At 44.1% G+C, this 20393-nt stretch overlaps 1 protein-coding gene across 5 annotated transcripts; it reads left to right on the forward strand.

Moving 5' to 3' along the window:
* The first annotated feature begins 9812 nt into the window (after positions 1-9812).
* LOC141760814 (uncharacterized) lies at positions 9813-18884 on the forward strand. Of its 5 annotated transcripts, none has more exons than XM_074623918.1 (15): positions 9813-9965; positions 10099-10325; positions 11223-11321; positions 11454-11687; positions 13176-13331; positions 13461-13694; positions 14124-14270; positions 14983-15077; positions 15245-15292; positions 15410-15628; positions 15865-16045; positions 16186-16359; positions 16475-17007; positions 17648-17830; positions 17946-18884. In XM_074623918.1, the coding sequence occupies exons 2-13, from the start codon at positions 10112-10114 to the stop codon at positions 16564-16566; spliced, it is 1893 nt and encodes a 630-aa protein (XP_074480019.1). In that variant the 5' UTR covers positions 9813-9965; positions 10099-10111; the 3' UTR covers positions 16567-17007; positions 17648-17830; positions 17946-18884. The 5 variants fall into 5 exon arrangements, with proteins under 5 accessions (XP_074480019.1, XP_074480010.1, XP_074480005.1 ...); XM_074623909.1 differs by having other exon boundaries at positions 16475-16755; positions 17214-17830; XM_074623904.1 differs by having other exon boundaries at positions 16475-17830.
* Positions 18885-20393: the final 1509 nt, after the last annotated feature.

Genomic DNA, 20393 nt, shown 5'->3' on the forward strand with positions numbered 1-20393 from the left:
GAGTCCCATGGCTGGGTCAAGTTAGCAGGAGTTAACACAATAAGACCGGATGTATGCTACATGAGCCTTCAAAATAAAATCTATTTCAGCTCGTTTCATTCTGGTGGACTAGATATCAGTGAGGATCATATTAGCATTAACGTTACTTGAATCATGACATTTCAACATGGACTGACTGCTGTCAGTCATCCTATAGATGTTTTACAGTTTCGACGCCTATAGCTGTGCCTTTGTATGACATGTAATTGAAAATCAACTTTTATTGTCACACATTGTACAGAACAGTACACAGTTACATTAAGTCTCTGCATTTTACCCATCCTAGTATTAAGAGCAGTGGGCAGCTCACGTTACTATACAGCGTCAAATGTTAAAACTCAGTGAGGCTTTTATTTTGATATAAATGTTCTTCAATAGGAATTTATAACTGTGACCAGAAGTCTTAACCTTGTTTCGCATTTTCCAAACAGTAGCCTACAACAGCATGGGGAACATCATAATATATTGTTAACCATATAGTCATAAAGACCAAATAGAAATAAAGAATAACTGACGAGGCTTAAAAATATGCAAAATAACAATAGAATGAAATAAGGGCTCATTCCTATGTTCCCCAGATTTATAAGGCACAAAATGGTTACATGACAAAGGATCCTAGATGTTCCCAAGGTCCTGTGTTCCCCAACCTGTTCTATTTCCCACCTCGTTACCTGGCCAGGACCCCTTGGCGTCACGGTTTAGGCAACAGAACTACAGGGTGGAGTCAGGTCAAATATGGGCCATCGTGCAAAATGGGCCAGAAAAGGTTGTTGCATCATAGCTCTTTAAAACTTTACAGCCAATCACAATAACTGATCTGGCATTGTTGCTACAACACTAGTTGACATGTTACAATAGTTTTGATTGGTCTGGGGTTGCTATTATGGGCTATTAGATCTTGAGGTTTCGGTTGTGAATAAACTAGTGGAGTTGGGGGTGATTGTTTTGTTGGCGCCTACAGAGTCCAGTGTTCAGGATGATGGCGCCCTGGCCGAGGGTAGTTCTCAACCTGAGGGAGGAACTCTGCGGCTGAGCTAGGGCCGAAAGTAGCCCCGGGTATCGTCTTCGAGGCGGAGGGCCAGGTTAAGACGCCGGTTACTCTCCCTCGCTATGATCCCTTATCACCTGGTTCTTCAGGGTCTCGAGACGAGGCACACTTAAAGGTACGCCTAGCTCGTCTCCACCTGGAGGCTCAGAAACATGCACAGGAACGTCAGGCAGAGCTTGACTTCCGCCTGCAAGCCAAGAAGCTGGAAATAGAGGCAGACAAAGCCGTGAGGCTACATCAGCTGGAGCTTGACTTGCAGAAGGAGACTCTCACTGCAGAGGCAGCTTCTGCGTCAGCTGACACACCCTCAGTGCTCGCTAGTTCCTCACATAGAGCCTTTGATATCAGTAAATATATCGCTTTAGTTCCAAATATCCGTGAAACTGAAGTGGATTCCTACTTCAGCACCTTTGAGCGCATTGCTCTGGCTCTTAAGTGGCCTTCAGATGTGTGGTCCCTACTGTTACACTGTAGATTACATGGTAAAGCCCAAGAGCCCAGAGGATTATAGGCACAAATTTAGAACCCATAAAAAGTCTCTTTGACAAATGGTGTTCTGCCGTTTATTTTAGAGTGCTTAGTGTCGCTGACCTGCGAGCCAGGTGATCAGCGTCCTATTCAGATACTGGGGGTTCCCAGTCTGTCATTCTTGCCAAAGCGTCACCATTTTCCGAGCAGTGTGCTTGTGGCTACAGTACGATGCTCAGTGATATTGAAATGGGGTGCGTTCTGTGGCCAGTGCATAGGGTTCATGTGCAGTCTAAATTAATAAGCGGCTTCTTCCCTGTAGTGGTCTGCCCGGCGTTGCTGATCCGTGGCATCGTAATGTTGATAGGGAATGATATTGCTGGGGGTAAGGTGACGGTAAGGTGACGCCTGCATTTGAGGTGTTAGATACTACTGCCACACTCTCCAACATCCCAAAATTCTCCGCTAACAGCGATGATTCGGCACTGCCTGCTTTGTTTCCCTCATGCATAATTACACGCGCACAGACACAGAAGCTTTCTGCAGAAGCAGAGACTGAGAAGATGAATGATGTTGATCTAACGGTGTGTTGTTGAAAGTTTTCACAGGTAAGAGTAAACTAGACGCCACGTGACGCCCGATTCTCCTCCTAAGGGGGTAAAGGAACCGGTAACTATTACCACCGCATCTTCTGAGCTCCGGCTGCCTGTAACTCGGGAGCGGCTCATCGCTGCTCAACAAGCCGATAAAAGCCTTAGAAAATGTTTTTCTGCCACGGTAAGAAGTGAATCAAGTACCCTGAAGCCCAGGATTTTGTTGAAAATGACATTCTCTTGCGTAAATGGTCTCCAACGATAACTGCTGGATTTGATTGGAATGTCATTCACCAAATTGTTGTTCCTACCAGTTATCTTGAGCATGTGTTAACTCTGGCACACGAAAGCCCGTGGGCTAGGCATTTGGGTGTTAATAAAACCATCAATCTCATTTTGAAACACTTCTTCTGGCCAGTTTTAAAATCTGATGTTGTTAACCATTGTCGCACGTGTCATGTCTGTCAATTAGCAGGTAACCCGGTACTTTCGGCGATCAGAGGAAGGGAAATAACTCTGGATTCAGTTATTAGTGCATTTTACAGCCTTTAAGACCTTGTGATTTAAATAAGAGCTATTCAAGTGTTCGTACTGGGAAGTTGATTTACTTAAAAAAATCATCCTCTAAGTTACAGACGTCTCTTTCCCAATGTAAGTCTATGGGGAAAAGTCTTTTTGAGCCCAATGGCATCACGCGACGGACACGGAAGTTGCGTTTGGCCACTACGAAAATTGGGATCAACGACCGGCGCTCTTCCTGAGGACTTGCTTAGTCCCCTTCAAGACAACCTGATCCTGGAGGAAGACCTCGACTTCGCGGGGCTGGAATGGCACCACATTTACATCATCACGGTCAGCACCGATGGACACGATGGCAGCATCTCTTAATGGCAGGAGCTTTTTTAATTTTTTTATTATCGCACAAATCTATCACAGAATAATTTTTTTTGTTGCTCCGGGGCAATTTTTTCTGCCCCTGAGTGCCATTTTGGATGATTTCCTTGTCTACTACCAGTTTCCTGGTGGTTCTGCTCAGAATAAATATGTTTTGGTTCATATTTTCATGTTCAGTTCAATATACACATAGAGTCACTTAAAATAGATTGGTTGCAGTGTAATGGTGAGCATGTGGTTTACTTTGAGTACAACCTACATTGTTTAATTTGATTACATGTAATTGGTTGTTTATGTGTCATGTCACTTTACCTGGTTGTGATTGGCTGTGGGGCGGGACTAGCGAGGAGCAGGTGGTCGAGCAAGAGAAGTGAGGGAGCGGCAGGAAGGAGGAGTTGGAGAGAAGAGAGTGGAGCAGAAAGAAGACTGAGAGACGTAGAGATTAGAGATTTACGGTGTAAAGTTTGTTTGCAAGTTATAGTGCTGTAGAAACTGGAGCATAAGACTGCAAGCCAGTGAAACGCCGTATGTGTAGATTGCGAGTAGTTAAGTGACTATTGACACCGTAGCTGATATTGCGCCGTTAGCCTTTCTAGCTAACTAGTCAAGCTAACTACCGCAGAGGGCCACTCTGGACTGCCCAGAAAGCGCTCCAGGCAGTGGCGGCCGGCCAATAGAGGGCCACGGGGCCTGACCCCACCCACCTTGAGCCACCAAAAAAAAAAAAAAAAAATTATAAAATTATTAATTATAAAAATTATAAAAAATTATAAAAATTGTCAATATGTGTGTTTTTGACCTATGGAATATACCCGTAATATTTGTAAAATAGGATAACTGCGCCAAATATCTGCTTTCCTCCTTGAACTCTCTGCTAGTGCACCTCTCAGCTGCTCTGCTGCACATGCACTTTCTGGGGCCAAATGGATTTGGCCCAAGGAAGGCGGGTCTAATAAGCAGTACAGCCAATCACTGATTAAAGATATATGATTACAAGCATGAATGACATACAATTCATCCAATCAGCGCCGTAAAAAAGACTTCCAGGAGGGCCAAACTGATTTGGCCCATGGTGTGCGCGCACAAGTTCACTTCTCTTCTCTCACAGCCCATTTTAACGGCATGACAATGGAACAGCCAAGCACTAGTAGCGCTACTCTTGCAAGACTCAACCCTAACTCAATCAAATCTCTCCTCCAAGACCCGTTTGAGAGAAGGACTTTGGCGGAGAAACTCCTGGTGAAACAACTGGGCCCAGATAAACCTCCTGGACTCAGCATAAAACAACAGACCGGCGTACAAGGCAAGCCACACATGCGGAGCTTCTGTAAAGACTGGTACACGAGGAAGTCCTGGCTAGCTGGATGCAGTCAAGCTAATGCTGTATTTTGCTTCCCATGCGTGCTTTTTAAGTCGACAGGGTCAGATTCAGCATGGGCAGAGACGGGAGTAAGAGACATGAAACACTTGTCTGAAAAAATAAGAAAACACAAGAACACCAGGATGCACATAGATAACTCCATGAAGCTAGCTATGCTAGGCAGAGTGAACATTGCAATGCAGCTGGACGAAGGACACAGGCTTGCGGTAAAGAAGCACAATGAGGAGGTGGATAAAAACCGGCACATTTTATCAAAAATAATTGATTGTGTCAAGTTTTGCGGGGCTTTTGAGTTAGCCTTGCGTGGGCATGACGAGACTGACTCCTCGGACAACCCCGGCGTGTTCAAGGGACTTGTGGACTTTGTAGCGTCCCTCGACAGTGTGCTGGAGGAGCACCTCGAGACAGCCAGCGTTTTCAAAGGCACGTCGAAGACGGTACAGAACGAGCTGCTGGACTGCATGCTGTCGGTTGTAAGGGATTACATTCTGGAGGAAGTCAAAAACGCGGATTTTATCGCCATTCAAGCGGACGAGACGACGGACATTTCCACCCACTGCCAGCTGGTGCTCGTGCTACGCTACATAGATGCTAGCGGTAATGTACAAGAGCGGTTCTTCGAGTACATCACCATCCAGAACGCGACCGCTGACACCATCGCTACAGCGCTTATGGAGAGGCTGAGCACCATACTCCCACCCGGACAAACAGACAAACTTATTGCCCAGGCGTACGACGGGGCTGCCGTCATGAGGGGAGCTACCGGCGGTGTGCAGCGTAAGATACTGGATGTCTACAACAACGCTCACTACGTCCACTGCTACGCGCATCAGCTGAACCTAATCATGCAAAAGGCAACAGCACGCATCCCCAGGATCCACACTTTCTTTTCTGAGCTTGGTGGATTCTCTGCCTTCTTCTCCAGGTCACCCAAGCGAACCACCGTGCTGGACCAGGTGGTAGCGCATAGACTTCCTCGAGCCTGCGTAACACGGTGGAACTTCCAGAGTCGCGTTGTAAACACTGTGTACGAGCACAAGGATGACCTCCTGAAGTGTTTCCAGACCATCATAGACTCTGCGGAATTTGATCCCACAACTGTCAGAGAGGCCGGGAGCTATGTGAGGCTGCTTGAAGACGAGACTTTCTGTTTTTTCCTGGCATTGTTCCACAAGATCATGCCAAATGTGGACGTGCTGTTCAACCAGCTGCAGAACAGGAACATCGACCCTGTCTTCATCAAAGGACTTGTCCAGAGGTTCACAGACAGCATTAAAAAAATCAGGTAAATAACTATATTTACTACTAGCTGATAAAGCTGTTGTTGTTAGAAAGATGAGTTGCTCATGTCCAACAATCTGTAAAACCCTAAATGGGCTTAGTCATCAAAGTGAATGATTATGATAGAAAACATCACAATGATATTTGTTTAAATATTTTAAAAGGAAAAAGAATGCAGTTAGTTATTAAACACAATTTGCAATAACATGCTTATTCAGGTGTCCACCAAGTCAATTTCTAGAAGAGGCCTAGTTGTTTTTGAAGATGGCAAGTTAGCAACTTAAACTTTATTTTTTGGACCAGGGCCTCCATTTCCTCTCTGTGTGCGGACAGTGGAACTGACCAGCAGCCCAGAAAGCGCAGGATGCTGGGACCAGGAGAGCTACAGAGGCTGGCTACAGAGGTAAGTTGTGATGTAGTTGTCAATATAAATACTTTATACACACATGCATATACTATGTGGGTGTGTATGCACAGCACATGCTAATTACAGGAAGTAGTCAAATATTCAATAACAGTCGATTGTCTCCTGAAAAGGGGAGGACACGTTGGTAACTGACCATCTGATACAGTTTGATGATGTAGTTATAAATTTCCCATCATCTAAAGTTATTTATAAGATTTTACATACATTGTATTTTTGAAATACTTGACTTGGACATAAGCATGTGTTCAATCAGAATCACTTTCATCAAAATAGCTTTATTGCAAATTTAAGTTGATTTTATCTTTTACAGGTATGTGATACTATCCTGATGCAAGCTAAGGAGCGGTTCTCCTTCACCCAGCACCTCGTCAGCGCAACACTGTTGCATGGGAGTTGTTCCCACAACACAGTGAGACGTTCCCTGAGTCAGTGCTTGAAACAACAGTGCAGGCTTACCCCATGTTGAACCAGGACAAGCTCAAAACAGAACTATCCCATATCTATGAGAACAGTGAGTTCAAGGCTTGCAGTGGTGCAGTGCCCATGTACCAGCTTTTCATGGAGAACAACCTTCAGAGCACCTTCACAGAGACTGTCAGTCTCCTCAGCATCCTCATCACCACACCCATGACAACAGCTGAATCCGAGAGGTGCTTCTCTACATTGAAGAGGATCAAGACCTTCCTGAGAAACACCATGACACAGGATCGCCTTAATGCTCTGGCTATGCTCTCCATGGAGAAGAAACTTGTCAGGAACATGCCTGACTTCAATAAGAAGGTCATTGAGAGGTTTGCCACTCAGAAGGACAGAAGAGCAAAGTTCCTTTATAAATGATCTGTCGTATATTATATTAACATACTGAATTGTATGAATAAGATGTCCTTATGTCAGTGTTGGAATAAATGATAAAAATGTAACTGCAAAGTAGTAATGCGTTTTTGATACCTTTTTTTGCATTGAATCGTACTAGGATGTTTGTTGAAATTGATTGGCCCTACCCAAAAAAAAATCCACCAGCCGCCACTGGCTCCAGGAGACCCGGATAAAGCCTAGTAGCTCCTCTGGCAACGAGGGAGAAAGAAGATTTCACCCGCCGGCCTGCCACGGTCAGCTATCAGCCTTTCTAGCTTTTTGCACTACTCTTGGAGGTGCAACATTAGGACTCTGTGACACAAACTCTGCTACGCTACCGTGAGTACTCAGTTCTTATCGTTTTGGCTAGGTTAGAGCGAAACGTCTCAGATGGTTTTGGCCACCACGTTCCCAAGGCAACGGGTATTTTTCATTAATGGTCCTTTTCTGTGTGTGTGTGTGTGTGTGTGCGTGCGCGTGCGTGCGTGCCTGTGTGTGAGTGTGTGTGGGCCCACCAGGTTATTTTTGGTGAAGTAAAATAAACCATAAGAGTTCATTTCATATTCTTTGGTACTGCTTTATGGTATTTTGGGCTAGACCAAGTACATTTAAGGGTAACCTATATGCTAGTGACCCCAGAAGGTTAAAGGAGCATAGAAGATTGATTTGGGTTAATACTGACTTGTTTATCTCTGTGAAAGGTCAAAGTGATATTTTCTTTGTATACTATTATTGAGAGTATTGTGAACCTTTTTTTATTTGATATATTTTGATATTATCATTCCCTTTTAGTTAATAAATGTTGAGTAAATTGTTGGGGACATAGTTGTTCTGTGATTTTTGTTAGGTATAAACATAACCACGGTGAAGAAATAGGGAGGAAATAATTATGGGTTATTAAAATAAAGTAACAACAGGAATAAGGGTTTAACTAGAGCCAACCTGGGAATAAGGCTGGGGCGATTGGTCGACGTAGTCGACGTAATCGATTACGTAAATACGTCGATTTACGTAACGTGCGTCGACGCATCGGATGACGTAATGAAAATGCGCTGCGCCCGGTCCGAGCATGGATTCTAATTCCCCCAGAGCGCAAGAAGCGTCAAAAAACCTCTACAACATTCATCAAAGGTGTGGGAATACTTCAAACAGAGACCCAACAATGTGGTGCTCTGTAAGTTGTGCAGGATGGAGATGGCGTACTACAGCAGAACAAGTGCAATGCACGAGCACCTGACAAGAAGGCATCCAGAGCGCTGAGTGAAGAAGACAGCAGCAGGACACCGCCGTAAGTTCGGTTTACTTTTTCATCACCCAGGCATGATCTATTAAGATTGTAAAAGCGCGGGCGTGTTTCTGTTAACAGTAGTCATTTAAAGTTTGTTTTTAAAATGTTTCTTTATCCCCACCATGTTAAAAGTATTTTATGGACCACTGTTATAGTAACGTAACGTAACGTAACGTTACACCACGCGTCAACTAATGTTGTTATTCTGCCTTTTATTTTTTCTGTTTACTTTAACGGCGATGTATAAGTGAGAAAAATGTCTGTGACTGTTAGTCTATAAATAGTTTCAATTATTTCTCTCTTGCTCCACACTGATGCAAAAGTACATTTGCTAGTGTTTATCTTAACTGCATATTATTACAGTGATGAAATAAATCCATGTCTAAACCGTTTTAAGTTTTAAGTTAAGTACTTAAGTAAAAATACTGATGATAATTATTATTATTATTATTAGCCTAATGTCATAACACAACAGTGCTGTGGAAATTAGACCTGTTTTAAAATGTGCCACTATTATCATTATTCTAATGGGCTTTCTGTGTCTCTTTTTCAGGACGAGACAAAGCAGAGTGGAGGACTTTTTCTACAAAAAGAACATTGCACTTTATTCCTTTTACATGAATTTACAATACAAGCTCTTGTTTTAATTTTATTTTGGAGAAATTTTATGTTGGTGTGAAAACAAATTACCTGCAAAGACTGGGATATTTTTTGTTGTAAAATAATGCCATAATAATATTCTTGTTTTATGTATATGTTTATAAGAGAAGATATTTGAATAAAGTATTGAAATAATAATGAGTCAAGTTTTTGATATTTATTTATTTATAAAAAAAATATTTCTACTAAAAAACTTCCTGCTCCGGAGCAGGTTATGTTTCAGATAACAGATCAACTTGTATAAAAGCACCGCCCACTGACCAATCAGAGCTCGGTGTGCAGATCGAATGATAATATTATAATTATTATTTATTATTAGTTATTTAGGAGTAAGCACTAATTCAGAGTTCAGGATCCCATATCGTGCTCATTTTCAGGTTCATACTTGTATTTTGTGTTTCTACTAGAACATGTTTACATGCTGTAATGTTCCTCATACTGTCTGCTTGAATATACCTGTATTTAGCCTCTGTCTGAAATGCTCTGTTTTAGTACATTTCAACGGAATTGCGTTGCCTGGCAACAGTTTGGGTCCATGTTTACTTCCTGTCAACTGATGTCATTAACATACATTGCAACAGGAAATATACTGGGACACATTTAGAATGTGTACGTTTAAAACCGTGTAATGGTCTAAATATTGTATATTTGTGAAATCACAAACGGACAGAATATTTATAATATAAAAGACATGAAAATTTCACTTTTTACAATATGGGACCTTTAATGAATTCAATATATATTCAATATATACATTCAAATATATACACATACACAACTTATTCTAAACACACTCATTTGCATATTCCGGAAAGAACTTGGCTGTGATGCCCTTATGACATCATAATGACAACATTCCAACACTCCTTAGAAGCTCAGGACACAGACACAGTGACACATTTAGACACACTCAGACACATCTCGTTGCTCTGAGAGTTGTGCTGTTAGAAACGTCTTAGAAACTTTATCATTGACAGCCTCGGCAGAGGACACTAACTCTCTCTCTTCTCCAGCTCTTGGAACAAGTTGAGGTAAGTGAAAAATCCAGTCACTCACGTTAATATGACTTATTTAGGAGTAAACACTACTTCAGAGTTAATACCTGGAAATACATTTAAAAATATATATTTTCCATTTGTTCCACTGTGTTTTTCTGATTCGTAGAGCTCCGTCAGAAATGAGTTCAGCGCCTGCAATGAATAGGACTAGGAAGACTAGGAGGCTTCAAAGGAGGACATGTCCTTACACAAAGACTGACTGGCAGCACAGGACAAGGGTCTCAGAAGATGAACACCCAGACACCTCTCTGCACGATGTCCTTGTGAGACTATTGAAGAGGACAGCCAGAGAAGACAAAGCAGGACCGTCCTCTTCAGTGGACGTTCACAGAGGTAAGCTGATCATGTGAAACTGCTGTTGGGAGTGTATACCATCATCATCTACTGAACACCAGGTTTACACAGAGGTGGAAGTTGATATATAGATAGATAGATAGATAGATAGAATACACTATAAATATGCCAGACTACTACAACTAGCTTAGAAAATATAGAATATGAACATAAAATAACAATATCATACTATAAACAATAGCAAAGTGTAAAAAGAAATGACGAGCTATTCCTTTAAAGGTCCCATAACGGCTCATTTTCAGGTTCATACTTGTATTTTGTGTTTCTAATAGACCATGTTTACATGTTGTAATGTTTAAAAAAAACTTTATTTTTCTCATACTGTCTGCCTGAATATGCCTGTATTTACCCTCTGTCTGAAACGCTCCGTTTTAGTACATTTCAACGGATTGCGTTGCTAGGCAACAGTTTGGGTCCATGTGTACTTCCTGTCAGCTGGTGTCATTCACATACACTGTAACAGTAAATTAACTGGGACACATTTAGAATGTTTACGTTTAAAACCGTGTAATGGTCTAAATATTGTATACTTGTGACATCACAAATGGACAGAAATCCTAACGGCTTGTTTCAAATGCACAATTTCTGAATACGGGCTGTGTGTATTTCTCTGTATATTGAGCGTTTTGATAGTTTAACAGTATTTATATAGCACTTAAACCTGCTTTATAATATAAAAGACCTAAAAATCTCACTTTTTTACTATATGGGACCTTTAACTGAGATGCAGCAGAGCAGAAAAGACTCATATTTGTCATATTGGAAGTCACAGAATGACGGTCTGTGTTGTCATTTAGTTTGGAGGACTTATTGTCCACGTTAGGTCCTGTGATTGTCAACAATCTGATGTTCCTCTGTTTTTTTTCTCATCTGTAGAAAACCTCATCTCATCTGCAGAGGACGACAGACTACTGACAGAGACGAAGGACAACAAACTGAACACCGCACAAAATGTGCCCGCACAAGTGCAAAGAGGTCAGTAGATAGTGATACATGTCGAGTTTGGCTTTATGTTAAGTGTAAGCACTAATTCAGAGTTAATACCTTGAAATACATTTTTAAAAATTACAATTTCAATTTGTTCCACTGTGTTTTTCTAATTCGTAGAGCTCCGTAGCACGTCAGAACCAAGTTCAACGCCTGCAATGGATAGGACTAGGACGACTAGCAGGCTTAAAAGAAGAACCTGTCCTTACACAAAGACTGACTGGCAGCACAGGACAAGGGTCTCTGAAGGTGAACACCCAGACACCTCTCTGCACGATGTCCTTGTGAGACTATTGAAGAGGACAGCCAGAGAAGACGAAGCAGGACCGTCCTCTTCAGTGGACGTTCACAGAGGTAAGCTGATCATGTGAAACTGCTGTTGGGAGTGTATACCATCATCATCTACTGAACACCAGGTTCACACAGAGGTGGAAGTTGATAGATAGATAGATAGATAGATAGATAAATAGATAGATAGAATACACTATAAATATGCCAGACTACTACAACTAGCTTAGAAAATATAGAATATGAACATAAAATAGTAGTATAGTATAGTAGTTTTTGAGCTGGGGTAGGCCAATCATCTAAAAGAAAAAACAAAATGTTAATTATTTAATTTATGAAGAGAGGTTATTATGGTCTTATCAATAATTTTTTTATTTCTGTTTTTGTCTGCAAGCAGAGGCACAGTAATGCTGTCGCTTTCTGCACAATCTGAAAGTATATGGCTTGGTGCTTGTAGAAGTACACAGAAGAAGAGCATTATTGTCCACAGGAAGATTTCTAACTTGCTCTGTAGATCTTGTTTAGATGCGCTAAATCTTATTATATTATTCTTTTCAAATTACTATAAAATTGGGAGTGTATACCATCATCTACTGAACACCAGGTTCACACAGAGGTGGAAGTTGATATATAGATGGATAGATAGATAGATAGACATATAGATAGATAGATAGATAGATGGACAGACATATAGATAGATAGATAGATAGATAGATAGATAGATGGACAGATAGATGGACAGATATAATGAATATGTTAGAATACACTATAAATATGCCAGACTACTACAACTAGCTTAGAAAATATAAAATATGAACATAGAATAACAATATCATACTATATGCAATAGCAAAGTGGGAAAATAAATGATGAGCTATTCCTTTAAAGTCCCATATTGTAAAAAGTGAGATTTTCAGGTCTTTTACGTTATAAAGCAGGTTTAAGTGTTATATAAATACTGTTAAACTATCAAAACGCTCAATATAGGGAGAAATACACACAGCTCGTATTCAGAAATTGTGCGTTTGAAACAAGCCGTCAGGACTGTGTCCATTTGTGATGTCACAAATCTACAATATTGAGACCATTTCAAAGTTTTAAACGTAAACATTCTAAATGTGTCCCAGTTTATTTCCTGTTGCAGTGTATGTGAATGACATCAGCTGACAGGAAGTAAACATGGACCGAAACTGTTGCCTAGCAACGCAATTCCGTTGCAATTCCATGGAAATGCACTAAAACGGAGCGTTTCAGACAGAAAGTAATTGCAGGTATATTCAGTCTGACAGTACGAGGAAAATAATGTGTTTCTTGAACATTACAGCATGTAGACATGTTCTAGTAGAAACACAAAATACAAGTATGAACCTGAAAATGAGCATGATATGGGACCTTTAACTAAGAGAAAGCAGAGCAGAAAAGACTCAAATGTGTCATTTTGGAAGTCACAGAATGACGGTCAGTGTTGTCATTTAGTTTGGAGGACTTATTGTCCACGTTAGGTCTTGTGACTGTCAACAAGCTGATGTCCCTCTGTTTTTTTCTCATCTGTAGAGAACCTCATCTCATCTGTGGAGAATGAGAGCAAGAGAGTCGGTAAGAGAAAGCTTACCGACGATGAAGAGAAGAGGAAGCCAGACCTGGACCTGACAGAGACCAGAGACGACAAACTGAGCACCCCACAAAATGTGTCCGCACACGTGCGATTTGGTCAGTAGATAGTGATACATGTCGGGTTTGGCTTTATGTTAAGAGTAAGCACTAATTCAGAGTTAATACCAGGAAATACATTTTAAAAAATGCCAATTTCTTGTTCCACTGTGTTTTTCTAATTCGTAGAGCTCCCTAGCACGTTAGAACCAAGTTCAACGCCTGCAATGAATAGGACTAGGACGACTAGGAGGCCGAAAAGGAAGGCATGTCCTTACACGAAGACCGTCTGGCAGCACAGGACAAAGGTCTCTGAAAGTGAACACCCAGACACCTCTCAGGACGATGTCCGTGTGAGACTATTGAAGAGGACAGCCAGAGAAGACGAAGCAGGACCGTCCTCTTCAGTGGACGTTCACAGAGGTAAGCTGATCATGTGAAACTGCTGTTGGGAGTGTATACCATCATCATCTACTGAACACCAGGTTCACACAGAGGTGGAAGTTGATATATAGATAGATAGATAGATAGATAGATAGATAGATAGATAGATAAATAGAATATGTTAGAATACACTATAAATATGCCAGACTACTACAACTAGCTTAAAAAATATAAAATATGAACAAAGAATAACAATATCATACTATATACAATAGCAAAGTGTGAAAAGAAATGACGAGCTATTCCTTTAACTGAGAGGCAGCAGGGCAGAAAAGACTCCAATATGTCATATTGGAAGTCACCGAATGACGGTCTGTGTTGTCATTTAGTTTGGAGGACTTATTGTCCACGTTAGGTCCTGTGATTGTCAACAAGCTGATGTCCCTCTGTTTTTTTTCTCATCTGTAGAAAACCTTATCTCATCTGCAGAGGATGAGAGCAAGAGAGGCGGTAAGAGAGGCGGTAGGAGAAAGAAAAAGAGGAGCCCAGACCTGACAGAGTCCGAGGACGACAAACTGTACACCGCACACAATTTGCCCGTACGTGTGCAAAGAGGTCAGTAGATAGTGATACATGTAGGGTTTGGCTTTATGTTAAGTGTAAAATTCATATTAGAGCTTAAGCAGTGGTGGATTAAAGTGTTTATGGGCCTCCCCCCCCCCGTCCCCTCGTCCCCCCCAACCTTACTCATCATGCTTTAATGTTACCAGAAAAAAGTCATTTAGTGTCATGTATAAAAGCGTGCTAGTTACAGTATATCACACGGCCCACACGTACACAGTGGGGGAACACTGGCGTATACAACCTCATTGAGACAGCCTTTAATCTAAACCTCGTTATAACTCGTCCATTTAGGGGTTTTCTTTAGTAGATTCTGGTCACGGTGTTCTTTCAGACCTTGTGCTGTTTGTTTTTGTGCTCCGTGATCATATTTTCTTTTTGACATTTTGTCACTATTCTGTCCAGTAGTGACGTATTATTTGAAAACCAAATTGACCTCATGAACCTGGTCACATCATCGGACCAGGCTCATAAGGTCAGCTGATTGGGTACATGTGTCCCTCTTCATTTTTTTTATGTTTCTTGTGGGCCAATAAGGGAAAAGTTTTTTGTTTTTTTTAAATAATTAAAATAATCTGGTCAATATGGGGTCTCTGTAAATAGCAGCGTAGGCCATTCTGTGTATGAATCCACCCCAGAGCTTCAGTAACATGTAGTCAGTGTTCCTCACAACTCTATTAAAACTAAACCTTGTTTGTCTTTTTAGCTGCATTCGAGGACAAATATCAACAGCAAGAGAAGCTCGGCGAAGGAGGGTGTGGATCTGTGTTTGCTGGATATCGCAAAGCAGATCATTTGCCTGTAAGTATTACACACACACGTTTGCACACACACGCACACGCACACACACACACACACACACACACACACACACACACACACACACACACACACACACACACACACACACACACACACACACACACACAGTATGGACAGGAAGTGCTGACAAAGTTTGTGTCTCGTAGGTTGCCATCAAATACATCCCGAGCGACAATCAGTGCATCAAACACGTGGTGAGTTAAGATGTGCTGTATTCAACACGGCACTCTCTTATTGGATGTATTCTGGATGAATCCTGCTTCTCTGTGGCGCTTCTCTCACTCATCCTCCTCTTTGTTGTGATGTTTCAGGACGAGCATGGGAATACGCTCTCCGTGGAGGTCGCCATCTTGTTGAAACTGGCGGCCGATACAAGTGGCTCAGCGGCCTCCTCGGCCCCTGTGTCCCTACTGGACTGGTACGATCTGGAACAGGAGCTGATCCTGGTGCTGGAGAGACCAGTCCCCTGCATGGACTTGTTCACGTACATCTGGTCAGAGGGAGGCTCCTTAAAAGAGGAAGAGGCCAAGGTAAGCTGCTGGAGGATCTTGTGTGTGTGTGTTTTAAACGTTGTACAGGAACTTGAGGGGATTATTTTGACCATCATTTCTAGTCATTATTGTACATTGTACTCACCAAAGTAATCACACTTCCACGTTGGCGTCACGTCTCAGACCCGGAGGTAGCCCGCTGAGTAACAGCCATGAAGAAATGTCAAAGCACCCTCCTCTACGACTCCTCATCTCTCTTACTTTTTGTTTCTCAGATCATCCTGAAACAGCTGGTTGATGCATTAATTGATCTTGAGGATAAGAGCATCTTTCACCGGGACATCAAGGTGGAAAATATCTTGATCGAGACCGGCTCGGACGTCCCGCGAGTTCGCCTCATTGACTTTGGACTGAGCTGCTTCGTGAAGAGAGGAGCCAATTACCGCGACTACTACGGTAAGATGTCTAGCTTCTACTCCTGCTCTTCACTAACTTACCCATCCGTGACTTTTACGTTTAAAGAAATATCCTCCTCCTCCTCCTCCTCCTCCTCCTCCTCACCGTCTTATCATTATGTATCTATCTATGTACTCTAGGTACCCCTAGTCTCATCCCTCCGGAGTGGTACAATGGTCAAGGCTACAGTGCCGGCCCCACCACAGCGTGGCAGGTTGGAGTGGTCCTGTTTCATACGCTCCACAGGGACGAATTTTTTGAGACCCTCGCGTTCTTCGAGAACGGCGTGACGTTCAACAAGAGAATGTCCAAAGGTAACAAAAACATACACAAACATGTCAACAGAAACTAATCTGTTCATTTTAGTTCACATTCTGATGGATCTCTGTAGCCGTCACCTTCATCTTTCTTCTCCTTCTTTCTCTCCAGATTGCAAGGATTTCTTGCAAATGTGTCTGACTGTAGACCCCGAACAGCGCCTGACCCTGGAGCAGCTCAAGCATCACCCATGGCTCAGATAAATCAACCCGGAACACACACGTCCTCGCCATACGATACTCAAGTCTTCCAAGTACTAATGCTGCTCTATCTTTGACAGGAAGAATGTGAGGAACCGGGGCGGCCAGCCTGTGATAGGCTGGCAAGGTCACCGGCCTGTGATAGGTTGGCGAGGTCACCGGCCTGTGATAGGCCGGCGAGGTCACCGGCCTGTGATGGCCTGGCGACCAGTCACCAGCCTGTGATGGCCTGGCGACCCGGCCGCCAGCCTCTGATGGCCTGGCGACCCGGCCGCCAGCCTCTGATGGCCTGGCGACCCGGCCGCCAGCCTCTGATGGCCTGGCGACCCGGCCGCCAGCCTGTGATGGCCTGGCGACCCGGCCGCCAGCCTCTGATGGCCTGGCGACCCGGCCGCCAGCCTGTGATGGCCTGGCGAGGTCACTGGCCTGTGATAGGCTGGCGAGGTCACTGGCCTGTGATAGGTTGGCACTACAGGGCTGGCCCCATGTGGTTCTGTTTGAACGACGATGGCCTGGCGACCCGGTCACCAGCCTGTGATGGCCTGGCGACCCGGCCGCCAGCCTCTGATGGCCTGGCGACCGATTCACCTGCCTGTGATGGCCTGGCGACCCGGCCACCAGCCTCTGATGGCCTGGCGACCGGCCACCAGCCTCTGATGGCCTGGCGACCGGCCACCAGCCTCTGATGGCCTGGCGACCGGTCACCAGCCTGTGATGGCCTGGCGACCCGGCCGCCAGCCTCTGATGGCATGGCGACCCGGCCGCCAGCCTGTGATGGCCTGGCGACCGTTACCAGCCTGTGATGGCATGGCGACCCGGCCACCAGCCTGTGATGGCATGGCGACCCGGCCGCCAGCCTGTGATGGCCTGGCAACCCGGCCGCCAGCCTCTGATGGCCTGGCGACCGGTCGCCAGCCTCTGATGGCATGGCGACCCGGCCGCCAGCCTGTGATGGCCTGGCAACCCGGCCGCCAGCCTCTGATGGCCTGGCAACCCGGCCGCCAGCCTCTGACGGCCTGGCGACCCGGTCACCAGCCTGTGTTGGCCTGCCGACCCGGTCGCCAGCCTGTGATGGCCTGGCGAGGTCACTGGCCTGTGATAGGCCGGCGAGGTCACCGGCCTGTGATAGGCTGGCACTACAGGGCCGGCCCCATCACAGCATGGCAGATGGGAGTGGTCCTGTTTCAAATGCTCCACAGGGACCCATTTTTTGAGACCATCGCGTTCCTCGAGAATGGCGTGACGTTCAACGAGAGGATGTCCAAAGGTAACAAAAACATACACAAACATGTCAACAGACACTAATCTGTTCATTTTAGTTCACATTCTGATGGATCTCTGTAGCCTTCACCTTCATCTTTCTTCTCCTTCTTTCTCTCCAGATTGCAAGTATTTCTTGAAGACCCCGAACAGCGCCTGACCCTGGAGCAGCTCAAGCATTACCCATTGGCTCAGATAAACCAACCCAGAAACACACACGTCCTCGCAATACAATACTCTAGTACTCAGGTCTTCCAAGTACTAATGCTGTGCTCTCTTTGACAGGAAGAACGTGAGGAACCGGAATGGCCAGCCTGTGATAGGCTGGCGCTACAGGGCCAGCCCCATGTGGTTCTGTTTGAACGACGATGGCCTGGCGACCCGGTCACCAGCCTGTGATGGCATGGCGACCCGGCCACCAGCCTCTGATGGCCTGGCGACCGGTCACTAGCCTGTGATGGCATGGCGACCCGGCCGCCAGCCTGTGATGGCCTGGCAACCCGGCCGCCAGCCTCTGATGGCCTGGCGACCGGTCACCAGCCTCTGATGGCCTGGCGACCCGGCCACCAGCCTCTGATGGCCTGGCGACCGGTCACCAGCCTGTGATGGCATGGCGACCCGGCCGCCAGCCTGTGATGGCCTGGCGATCCGGCCGCCAGCCTCTGATGGCCTGGCGACCGGTCACCAGCCTGTGATGGCCTGGCGACCCGGTCTCTAGCCTGTGATGGCCTTTGCCCAATGTCAGCTGGGATCGGCTCAAGCCCCCGCGACCCTGTGATAGGATAAGCGGTAACAGATGATGGATGGTTATTATTCATCGTTTGCCCTTTTTTTGCAGATCCTGTAACACCCCCAGCCGTTCGAGGAGAGGGGATCTCTCTTTGAATTGCCTTTCCTGAGGTTTCTTCCCATTTTCCATCTGGCCTCAGGATTTTGGAGGAGTTTTTCCTCGTCTTCTTAGAGAGCTTGGGCTGGGCAGGTTCTGCTCATATTCCAATTAGCCATTATTTAATGTGATTTTTAATACTCAGCCATGAAAATAAACTTTAATTAAATTTAAACCCAATTAATTGTTCTTTTCTTTAGACCACAGAGAATCAACATACTGTTTTTTTAACTGCATTTTGAGTTAAAAAAAAAATATGACAAAAAAGTCAAAGTGTAGTATGTCATGAAAAACTCAAAAAAAGTCATAGTATGTAGTAGCATAGTATGTCATAACAAATGTCATGAAAAGTCATAGTATAGTATACCATAAAAGGTCATGGACAGACTGCTTATGCCTGGATACAGGAGTCCAATAGATTACCTTTATGGTCAGAGACGAGGTCTATCAATGAGAGGGAGTTTATATTCAGGCCCAGAGTAAAGACGAGGTCAAGGGCGTGTTCTCGGTTATGAGTTGAACCAGAGACGTGCTGCACCAGGTTGAAAGAATCAGTAATGTTTAGGAATTCAGCGGCATAATGGTTTGATGGGTCATCAACATGGATATTAAAATCCCCTACAATAAAAATTATATCATGATTGAGGACAATGGAAGAAAGGAATTCAGAAAATTCATCTAAAAAGCTGTTATTTGGTTTTGATCTCAAAACTCTCAAAGTTGTCAGTAGTGATTTGTTTACAGTTAAATGGTTGCTGTAGGCAACAGCAAGGCCTCCAACACGGTCCGTGCAGCCTTATTTTGCCAGTGAGGGAGATGCCCCCCGCTCCCCCCCACACACACACACACACCATGACACTGCCCCCACCAAAAGCTGTTACTCGATCGGTTCAACAATCAGCATAGCGTTCTCCGCGTCGTCTCCATACTTTGACCCTGCCATCCAACTTTGGCAGACAGAACCTGGACTCATCATTGAACATGACATTCCCCCACATGTTCAGGTTCCATTGTCTTTGTTGTCGACACCAGCGCAAACGGGCCTGACGGTGAAGGGCACTCATTGCAGGCTTCCTGGTAGCCTTATGAGAACACACTGTTTACCATTGACGGAGCATTTTGGCAAATGTTTCTTCGGCGCTCCCCACATAATCAGCTGTGCTGCTCATCCCACAAATGCATGATCCTTACAAGTTGGACATCATTGTGAAGGTAAATAAACAGGCTTTCCAACCATGTAAAATACAATGCCAATTAGCATTGTAACAACAGAGAAATAATGAAATGTATTTATGGTGTTATCACTATGGCACATCAAAGACAATAGTTAGTGTTAATTGACTGTTAAAATTAAAATGATTTCAGCTGAAATGACTGTTTCATGCCCTCTCTTTATATTAGCCCATTTTACCTGAACAGCTGGCCTACCTTACCTGAACATTGTGTCATAGCTCAAGAGGGAACCTGCTGATGTTTTCTAGCTTCAACATTTTGGTATGGGAGAATGAAATAAAAGATGTTCTTCAGGTTTCACAAAATCACATACTTGTTTCTCCTTCGCTTTTGGAGATACCAGGCACGTTAGTTAGATGTCCCTGGACGCTGTGCAGTGGCTGCCCTCTGCTCCTAATGCATGGCTTAAATGCAGAGATCGTATTTCACTACGATGTGCTGTATGATTGTA

This window comes from Sebastes fasciatus, chromosome 2, assembly GCF_043250625.1.
Source record: "Sebastes fasciatus isolate fSebFas1 chromosome 2, fSebFas1.pri, whole genome shotgun sequence".
NCBI lineage: Eukaryota > Metazoa > Chordata > Actinopteri > Perciformes > Sebastidae > Sebastes > Sebastes fasciatus.

Excerpts from the sequence above, each read along its gene's own strand:
- LOC141760814 (XM_074623904.1), top strand. The coding sequence starts at position 10,112 with ATGAGTTCAGCGCCTGCAATGAATAGGACTAGGAAGACTAGGAGGCTT. Across the intron at positions 13,332-13,460 it reads GTCCGCACACGTGCGATTTG|AGCTCCCTAGCACGTTAGAA; the intron begins GTCAGTAGATAG and ends TCTAATTCGTAG. Across the intron at positions 15,078-15,244 it reads GCAAAGCAGATCATTTGCCT|GTTGCCATCAAATACATCCC; the intron begins GTAAGTATTACA and ends TGTGTCTCGTAG.